Source organism: Eschscholzia californica, unplaced genomic scaffold (genome assembly GCF_041429995.1).
Source record: "Eschscholzia californica isolate CP2 unplaced genomic scaffold, dmEscCali1.0.p SCAF_5, whole genome shotgun sequence".
In the NCBI taxonomy this organism is placed as follows: Eukaryota; Viridiplantae; Streptophyta; class Magnoliopsida; order Ranunculales; family Papaveraceae; genus Eschscholzia; species Eschscholzia californica.
In genome coordinates, this window is record NW_028238472.1 from 898,900 (window position 1) to 909,623 (window position 10,724).

Genomic DNA, 10,724 nt, shown 5'->3' on the forward strand with positions numbered 1-10,724 from the left:
TATATAAAGCCAAAATGTCATTTTGACAACATTGTAAACACGACATTTAGTAAGAAAGATAAAAATGTCATTTGCACAATGTATAAGTAAAAAAATTGTTTGTTAAAGTTTTATGGGTAAAAATGTCATTTTGTGGAGATAAATATTAGGTTTCAAGTATCTAAATATACTAAAATATTTTTTATTTCTGACATTTCACGGAAACTAATTCCTAGGGTGGAGTAAGGAATTAAAAATGGTCTATCTCATTAAAATGAATTCCCTAGGGAATTAAAGCCTTAGAATTAATGGCCTTTGGTATAGGAAGGACAATTTTTAACGAAGGTAGTGCATTAGATAGAGAGAACACTCTTTTTAGAATAGGGAGAGATAAACACTATTTTCTAAAATATCTCAACTTTAAACTTTGGGACCTCCCCTCAAATTATTTTCGACCAAAACATAGAGAAGAAAGAAAAATCATGTTCGACCAAAAACCTCTTCGTCGATCAAAAAGAGAGAAGAGAGATAAACACCTTTAAATCCTGTTCAGCTAAAAGAGAGAAAAAAACTCTAAATCTTTTAGTTTCGATCAAATAGATAGAAATATAGATGGAAACCTAAACCCTGAATGACTAACAAAACACTCATCTCCATAGAGGGGTTTGTAATTCTTGTTATTGCTTGATTTCTTTAGGGTTTACATAAAAGAAATTGAAAAGAGATAAACACCCTTAAAACCTGTTCAACCAAAAGAGAGAAAAAAATCCTAAATCTGTTAGTTTCGATCAAAGAGAGAGAGGGATAGAGATAGAAACCCAAACTCTAGATGACTAACACAACAATCATCTCCATAGAGGGGTTTACTTAAAAGAAATTTCGCTTATCATAAATAAAAATTCATAAATGAAAATAGTGAAAATTTTCATCCAGAGCAACTGAAAATTTAAACAAGTTTCGTCCAGAGCGGATGAAAAAACAGAACAATTTCAGCTGGCTCGGACGAAATTTATTGTTTTTTTAGCGGACCCTGCCGAGATTTGTTGTCTTTTTCAGCCAACGCGATCGAAATTTGTTGCCTTTTTCAGTCGACCCAACCGAAAATCATTTACAAAACAAAAACGACCTAAGACCCTAAAACGTTTGTCCAACCATAAAGGAAGACAATAAAATAATTTTTCTTTACCTGAGACATATTATCTTCATTATATGTATCTTCATTTAAGTCGATGTCCTCGTTTAAGTCGATGGTTTCGTTTAAGTCGGGTCTTCGTTAATTAAGTCAAAGGACTCTTCTTTCTTGATGCAGGTTGCCTCCTTCTTCATTAATGTGGTTCCTCGTGCATGAGATCTTGAGACATCATTAAAAGTTTGGAACTAAGACTATAGTGATGGTAAACTTTGCAAGTTTCTTAACACTAATGGTGGTGTTGATAGTAGTGACAATATAAGGGTTGGGTTGTTTATGTGAGAGAAAACTACAAGTGAATAGAATATTAGATTTATTATTAATTTTTATCAAAGTCCTTATATTTTAGTATTATTTATTAAATGATCATTATAAAGCCATCCTTAAACTAATTTGGTGAAGGAAGAGCAAATACATAAATTCATATTTCTAACGCAATGCCTCTAGTAAGCGTTGCTCTTCCTATACCAAAGGTCGAATTATATTATCAAACGGTGAAAATACCTATTTCAATGAAAATTCTTTTGTTTCCATGAAAATATGAGATATCAAACACACCCACATAAATTCTTTTTGAGTTGTTACTTACAAACTTTTTCAATGCAAAATTTGAATTACTAAGGTGACGTGGCGGTAGAGATCAACTGGTGGATGGTAGTAGGAGAATAGGTGAAGATGAAGAATATGGTATAATATACAAACAATTTATTTTTTGAATCAAAATAAAGTTGTCTCCTAAATCAAATAAATAGATCAAAGTCTTTATGGCCTAGAAAATATTTTGAATCCCAACGGCCGAATTTTTTTACTAATACCATTCTAAAAAGTTACATAACCGTCTATAAAATCGAAAGGCCAGCGCTTTGGGGAAAGCAAAATAGTTTCCGGGGTGTGAAGACTTGGTCAAAAATTGGTCAATTTTGTTTGACAATTTTATTTAGGGGAAAGCAAAATAGCTTCTCTACCTCATCTCTCTCTCTCTCTCTCCACCTCACTTCTCTCTCTCTCTGCCACCTCATGTATTCGCCACCTCATCGTCTTCACCGGTGAAGGTCGCCGGCCATTAAAGGTCTGAGCAGACCTCCAATCATAAAAAAAAAAAATTCCTTCTCTCCTCTCTCTAGATCAGATCTAGAGAGAGAGGAGACCTCCATTAAAGGTCTGAGCAGACCTCCAATGGAGGTCTGGAACAGACCCATTAAAGGTCTGTTCGGACCTCCAATGGAGGTCTGGAACAGACCCATTAAAGGTCTGTTCGGACCTCCAATGGAGGTCTCCTCTCTCTAGATCAGATCTAGAGAGGAGAAGGAAAAAAAAATTATGGTTGAAGGTCGCCGGCCGGAAATTGGCCGGCCGGCGACCTTCACCGGTGAAGACGATGAGGTGGCGAATACATGAGGTGTTAGAAAGTATTCTCCATAAAATATGTTTCCCTGGAAAATTTTCAAAATTCTACATATTCCCTTTAAAATTTTACACCCCGGAAACTATTTAGCTTTCCCCAAAGCGCTGGCCAATCGAAAGCACTAAAAAATGTCTAATTAGAAAAAACTAGGGACCAATTAGTATGTTGGTTATAAATTAGTGGGCCATTTGAAATCAAATAAGAAATAGACAATACCCATATCTTAAGGAACTACTATTTCTTTAACAAAAAAAGGTTTAGGCATGTAAACGGGAGTTTACCCAATCGGATATACGCATATTCGATATCCGATAATTATTTGACGGATATTATACATCAACATCCGAATCCGACACTGATATACTGACAGATATCGAGAATTTCCAATATTCGAAACCAAAACAAAAATTTATGTTTTAAGTTTAAATTTTTAACCATTAGATCTAAATAATACATCTCAACCACCTACTTTATATATTATTAACAGTAAAATTTATATTTTATTATTTTTATATCACTTATCGGATATTAGAGTATCCTTATCCCGTATCCCAAATTTTAAATTTTTTAATAATTCAAATATAGATAAGGATAGAATGTCCAATATTTCCATTGACAGACTTACTTAGGTTGGTTATAAATTTGGTTAGATGAACTAACATAAGTATATATTCACTAGTACAAGTCAAAAAAGGAAAACTATAGTATTAGGATGGTGGAGTCCGACAGAGTTGGTGGTATTTTGAACCCTAGAAGTGTTCTTGAGATATTGACAGATTTCTAGTTAAGTCATTGATGCGGTTGAAATCTTAAAATAAACACATGAACTATATTATTTCCCAAGATGAACACTTTTGTAATTTACATCTTAGGGTATCGAAAAATAATCCGATGCACCTAGTTAGTCTTTATTCCTGTTCGGAAAAACTATGGGGCCGGATTACCATATTATGTAGGTGACACTTGTATAATGATGTCTCTTCTTTTTCTTTTTGTTAACACATATGAAAATATCTGAAGTCTTAATATATTAATTATGTTCACAATTACTAAAGGTTCTCTTTTTGTGTTAAAAAAGTTATATCCTTCCTCGAGTACCATATCATATGACTTCTTCGCTATAAATATGATCATATCAAAATTGTTGCTTAAACGCCATGGTTCAGATTTAAAATAATTTTGATATTTTATTATCTGAGTAAAATGGATAATAATACAATAAGAAAACATACAATCTCAATGTTACTTCTATATAACGAGTTGAGTAATAACTAATTTCTGATCTAACTTTTCAGATAAAGGGTATATAGTGTGATTGGATATTTTGGAACATAAGTTGAAGGAGTTGTGATATAGGATAATATAGAATAATTTTTTTTTGTTGAACTAATATAGAGTAACTTAGAAATAGTTAGAAAGGGATGGAAGTTTGAAGAACTATCTTGAAATAGTCAATATCACTAATGTGTTTATATAAATTTACTTTGGTCATAGTTTGCTTTTGGTAGCTCATATAAATATGAGAAGATGGAGGTGTGCATTTATTTATATAATATTTTAGGCTAGGTTTAAGGTGTTGGAGAATACTAAATAAAGAGGGTAAATCTTCTTCTTCAAAGGTGTGAATTAGGCAAAATTAGGGACCAATTGGTAATTTGATTATAAATTAAGAGGTCATTTGAGATTTGTATAAGAATATGACAATTCCCATATCTTAACGAACTATTTGAGATTGGTTAGATGAAACTCATCAGAAAGAATTACTGAAACCCCACCTTTCGTGTAATTGCGGTCAAATTAAACAGATTTCCGCCGTTATCTTCTCCATCCCAGCAAATCTATTATTAATGAGCTATCGGTCCTTTCTGCTTATAAATCTTGGCTTCTAACAATTTAGAGGAATACACAGCAGTTTTCTTTAGAGTTTTCAAAGCTCAAAACAAGCATTTAGTGTTTATGTGCTCTGGTGGTAAAAGGTCATCATTAAAACAAGATCTATATAAACCCTCCTATGGGGGTTTGTGGATGTAGATTTGAGAGATGGGAAGCTTTCTCTAAAGAGCTTGGTATGGTTTTCAAACTTCTTTCTCATACCTTGTGTATGGTTGGTTGCTTGTTTCAACTTTCAAATGAAGTTCATTGTGTACCCAGGAGGCGGATACATAGGGGTGCCAGTGGATGCAACCGCACCCTTGGATCATCCCTAAAAATAATAATAATAGTTGTAAATATTTTTTTAATATAAGTATATAGAAATCTATATATTTATTTAATGATGTATGATTTGGACATGAAGGACTTGGCTTAGTGGTTAGGGTGTGACTTAGGTTTTAAATGAGTGTCAGGTTGTGGGATTGAACCCCTCCATAAGCAATTTAAGTTTTCTTTTCTATAGATATATTTGTATTTTACTATATATGTACAAATGATAACAAGTGAAATTTGACTTAGTGGTTTTAAACTTGTGGCTTTAATACGTGGACGGGTGGGAGCTTCAGGTAGTTGCTCTATGAAATGTTTGAGTCCATGGATTTGCCTTTTCGAAAAAATTAAGTTGATGCGTCTTGCTTAATTTTATGAGTCATTTTTAATGAGTTTTTGTCTCCGGCCATGTCACTTTTAATGAGTCATCTTTTCCCTATCGTCAGTCTTTTATGAAACCTTCTCAAACCATTGCTGCTCCTCCACACCCAGTTATAGTTCCTGCCCGTCCTACTCCTCTTACATTAGTTGATGTCCCTCCTCCCACACCTGCTACCTCTACTACTCCACCCATTTTACCAACTCCATCTCTTCCACCTACTCCACCTGTTTCTTCTCCTTCATCTTCTTCCAGTGGTGCTTCCAATACATCCACTTCTATTCATCCTATGCAAACAAGGGTTAAGTCATGAATTTTTAAACCAAAAGCCTTTCAGTTGACTACCAACCATCTCATTTCTCCTATTCTCTTGGCTACTACCTTACCACCTACACCAACCTGCTTCACCCAAGCTAATAAATACCCCAAATGGAGATCAACAATGTGTGAATAATTTGCAGCACTTCAGAGGTCAGGAACTTGGTCCTTAGTACCATCTTCTCCTGATCAGAATTTAGTTGGCATTTTTAAATACTTTATGTTTGAATTCATTCCATCCAACTATCTTTATTGATATTCAACTTCAAAAGCTAAATGCTCGTTTCAAGAGTATCAAGTTACTCTATGGCATATTTGAGTCCATGGATTTGCCTTTACGACAAAACTAAGTTGATGGGTCTTGCTCAATTTTATCCCTCAGATTTTATTAGACTTGACACTATGCTACTTAGTTCTCAACTTGATAATTACATTTACGGTACGAGAAAGAATGCCAAATTTAGATGGGATTGGAGCTCTTGCTAAATGCTCATTCCAAAAGTACTGAGTTGCTCTGTTATATGGCGTGTTTGAGTCCATCTACAGAATTTTCCTTTTTGACAAAATTAAGTTGATGCGTCTTGCTCAATTTTATCCGTCACATTTCATTAGTCTTGAGACTATGCTAATCACTTTAGCACTAACTTTGCCGCCTGCGACTGCTTCTATTGAAAGAGCTTTTTTGAAATTAGTTAAAATACGTTTAAGAAACAAGACGAGTGATCTGTGGTTGAATGGTAGTTTAGTAGTCTTTATTGAAAAAGAAGTTTAAGTTAGACTATCTCCAATGCAACACTTAATCTTACAAACTCTTAGGGCGACATACTTTTTTAAATTTTTCTTTAAAACATACTTTCTATTCAAAACTTTTCGGATCTCTAAAATGATGTGGCGGTGGTCGGAAGAGGGTGATGGTCGGAGATGGTCAATGTTGGTCGGAATGTAGTTGAAGATGAAGATTAGGAGCTAAAAAAATAAATACGTTGATTTTTAGACTCAAAACAAAGTTGTCCTCTAATTGATCAAAGTCTTTACGCCCTGGAAAGAATTTTAGATGCCCCAAAATCAACCCTTTTATTAGTACTATTCTACAAAGGAAACATAAGCATCCATGGATCCAGTAAAAAAAGGTCTAATTTGACAAAATTAGGGACCAATTCGTAGGTTGGTTATAAATTAGAAGGCCATTTTAGAATGAATAGGAAGTGGGCCTCCCATTGGACTGAGGTGGAAAGAGGGATCGGATCACAATAAGGATGAACTTGTTCCCCACCCAAAATATTTGGATGCCCAAAAAGAAAAACAACCCTACATTTGAACTTGTGAAAAACTGTTTAATTAGACAAAACTAGGGACTAGGGGTGGGAATCGGTCCGGACCGGTCGGTATCGGACTCTAACTTCATCGAACCGGTCGACTCGGACATAAACTGTTGGTGACCACCTATTTACTCGGGCGGACTCGGACGGTCACTCTCAAGAATTCTTTGTCCATTGACCGTCCAAGACCGTTTATTTTACCGGTCCAGTCGGACACCGGACGGTCTCGGTCCGGACTTTCCAATAAATTTACTTAATTCAGAACTTTATTTTTATTAGCACAAACAAAATTACTTACAAATGAAGATGTTTAGCCAAGAAATCAAAAGTAAATATAAAAAAGAAAAAACACAGTGGATCATCATTTGACAAGGTATAATTAAGCCATGCACTAATGTTTGGTCTTCCAGAGGACTATATGACTATAGCCAACGATCATCATATATTCATATGTCTATAAAATTCAACGGTCAACTTCTAAAAATGAGGACAGTTTAGTCGGTCAACCTATTCGGTCACTCGTACCGGTCGGTCCTTCGACATAGAATTTTGACCGTGACCGTCCGCCAATTCTTTCGGGCCGGTCGGACACTGACCGTTATGACCATCGGGTGTCCATGGACACTTTTTATCTCGGTCGAACGGGTCGGATAGCGGTCTTCCGGATTTTTTTCCCACCCCTAGTAGGGACCAAATAGTAGGTCGCTAATAAATTAGGAGGCTATTTGAGAACAAATAGGATACCCATATCTTAACGAACTAGTATTTCCTTTATAGGGTTTTCCCTTTGGTTAGATGAAACTAACACAACTATATATTAACGAGCACAAGCTAATAACAAAGTAAGATTAGGAAGATGAAGTTCGATAAAGATGGTGGTATTTTGAACCCTAGAAGTACTGTTCTTAATTACGATATATTGTTATCGGAGATATTGACAAGACTTCCAGTTAAGTCATTGATGCGGTTCAAATCTGTAAGTAAACACTTGAACTATATTATTCTCCAAGATGAATACTTCCGTAATTTACATCTTACCGTATCGAAAGATAATCCAATGCTTCTAGTTAGTATTTCTTCCTATCTGGAAAAACTATGTCTCTCTTCAATGGATCTTCATGAATGTGTAGCAATTGATAGTCATGTTCATAATATAAACGTGCCGACGTATAACCACATGTTGAAACCCGTAAACGGTTTGGTTTGTTTATTCGACAATTGTATATTTAACTCGGTTCTTGTTTACAACCTGAGCACTCGAGAAACGAGCAAAATCATAGGAGAAAGAACAAGAGAATCGCTTGTCAATAATATATCACTATCTCTTCAAGAATATGTGTATAACAAAAATTTACAATCGCTTCGTGACCAAGAAAGAGTATGCAGAAGAAAAGGAATTACGGTAACGATAACGTCAATAATAGGTGAACCTTATATTATGAGCTGTGGATTCGGATTTGATCCTGTCTCTAAGGTACATAAAGTCGTCCGAATGGCAGGTGTAACAGTTTTCAGTACTATTTATTATAATAGTTCTGAATATAAAAGTATCGATGAGGATAGTTTTGAATATAAAAGATTTTGCGAGGTCTTTACAGTAGGTCAAGATAATTCATGGAGATCAATTGATGATACGGATAATCTACCGTATGATGAAGTTTATGACTCTCCTGTTTATGCAAATGGTTCCATTTTTTGGCAGTCTTGTGCGGAGGTAAACCGACTTGATGAGTTTCTTATGGCATTTGATGTTGGAAGTGAGAAGTTCAGAACAATCCGGTATCCTAATTCTGTCATGGATATATGTGATTTCATGGAGATAGATGGATGTGCATGTCTTGTGGAAAAAATAAGTGGCGGTGAAGGTTGCAGTGCAGATAAAAACACTTTTAAGATGTGGATACTACATGAAGATGATAATCCCCACGATAAGGAGAAAAAAAAGAATACTAGTAATTGGATCGAAGAGACTATTCATTTTGAGTGGAACGAAGATGACAATGAGTTAGAATTTGAATTTGGGTTTGAAGCTATTGAAAGGACAAACCAAATTATCATCAAACAAACACAAATAAAGCCGATCGATTATGAATGTGACTATCATCTTTATGACCGGAAAAAGCGGACCTCCAAGAGATTAGCAATCAATAATCAAATCCGTTCAATGACAAGTTTTGTAGAAAGTCTTTTTTCTGTATAAAGGCACCCGTAACAACACTTCTACCTTCACCCTTCTCTTGAAAACGAAATAGTTATACTATTGTAAAATGTTTTATTTTGAAGTCCTTTATGTGATATGTCAAAGTAATCAAGTAATGGTGTGTTTGGTTGCAGGATTCCCAAGTAGGATTCCTACCAAAAGTGGAATTTGGTAGGAATCATGAATCCTTGGTCTGTTTGGCTACCAAGAATCCTAGGACTCTTGAATCCTAAGGATTCCTAATTCCAAAATTTGTATTGGACCAAAATCCCATCCTACTCCGTAGGATTTGCAAGGATTTTGGATTAATGAACCTAAATTTCAAAACTTAAAATCAACAAAAAAATATTTTCTTCTACAAAATCATTATTTTTTCAAAATCATTATTCTTTTCAAAAATCATATTTTTTCTAGAGACGTTTAAAAAAACTCAAATAATAATAAATCATAAGATTCTTAGTTGCCAAACAAGCCAAAAAATATTACTTGGATTCATGAATCCGTGGAATCGTGAATCCCAAGGAATCATGAATCCGCGGATTCATGATTCCGCCATCCAAACACACCATAAGTTTATTTATTTTGAAGTCCAATATTGTGATGTATCAAAATTTTACTATTTTTTTTATTGTGAATTTATGGTTTCACTCATTCTCTTATTGTGATTGTTCAAAAGTTAAAAGTAAGAAGAGAATGAGAGCTCAGTTTCGACCTTATTAGAATGGTTAATAAGGTCTTTCCTCGTGTTATCAAGGAATTTTATTCGAATGGTTAATGGTAGACCATGATAATTAACTTGGTTTTGCAATTCCTATTCCCATACAAGTTTAAAGAGAGCCTTACAAACCCTAAAAAGTGGAAAGACTCGCAATTTATACGTTTGATTTGGATCATTTGGTGAAAAGCAGGCTAATGAGTACTTGGAGACTGGCTTCGAAAGCAAGCAGCAAAATCGATCACATTATAGTCTCTCAAGTTTAATGCTTTTTACCTCTTCGATACCTTATTTAACTGTTTGGTGTGTGGCATGTTTTTTACAATGACTAGGGGTGTCAATTGCTACCCTTTTACCCAGAACCGAAAAGTTATAGCGGTTTTTGGGTCTTATTTCATACTCGAAAAGTTTTAGTACCCAATGGGTACTACCTGATAGGAACCGATAAGACCTTAGCAAGTTTGATTCTTTTAGCATTTTCGAGCTCCACAACCAGACACATTAGAGAACAATTTGATTGACATTACCCGTTCATACTGATTACAAGTTTGATTTGCATTCCTTGAATCTACCCACAAGAAGAACAGAGAAAAATGCCACGAAAATGCATTCGACATTCTTTTATCTCTCTTTGCCTGCATGTCCATGTAATTTTTGTTTCGGTTTATGGTGTTCTTTTATGTAAATTTTGTATGTATTCATAAACTATTTGAAACCCTATGCTCTAGTGTAGACAACCCTTAAACATTTACGAAGATTATAGTATAATTCACAGACCATGATAAAAAGTTGCAGAACGAATACGACAATGATATAAACAAGCTTCTCATACGGCTTGAACAGAAAATGTGATCATCCAATTCTTTCTTAGCTTCAGCAACATCTTCTGCTCTCAGAAATTCCACATATGCTATTCCCATTTGTGTCCTGAAAACTCGGATAATATTTAGTACCTAATGGGTACAATTCGATAGGAACCGATAAGACCTTAGCAAGTTTGATTATTTATACCTAATCA

The 10,724-nt window shown here is 34.7% G+C and overlaps 1 protein-coding gene across 1 annotated transcript; it reads left to right on the plus strand.

The window, feature by feature from the left end:
- The first annotated feature begins 7,647 nt into the window (after nt 1-7,647).
- Nucleotides 7,648-8,991, plus strand: LOC147535971 (putative F-box protein At2g02030). The gene has a single exon (XM_086640113.1). The coding sequence runs from the start codon at nt 7,648-7,650 to the stop codon at nt 8,989-8,991; it is 1,344 nt and encodes a 447-aa protein (XP_086496239.1).
- The last annotated feature ends 1,733 nt before the right edge of the window (nt 8,992-10,724 follow it).

Coding starts and splice junctions, on each gene's coding strand:
- LOC147535971 (XM_086640113.1), top strand. CDS start 7,648: ATGAAGTTCGATAAAGATGGTGGTATTTTGAACCCTAGAAGTACTGTT.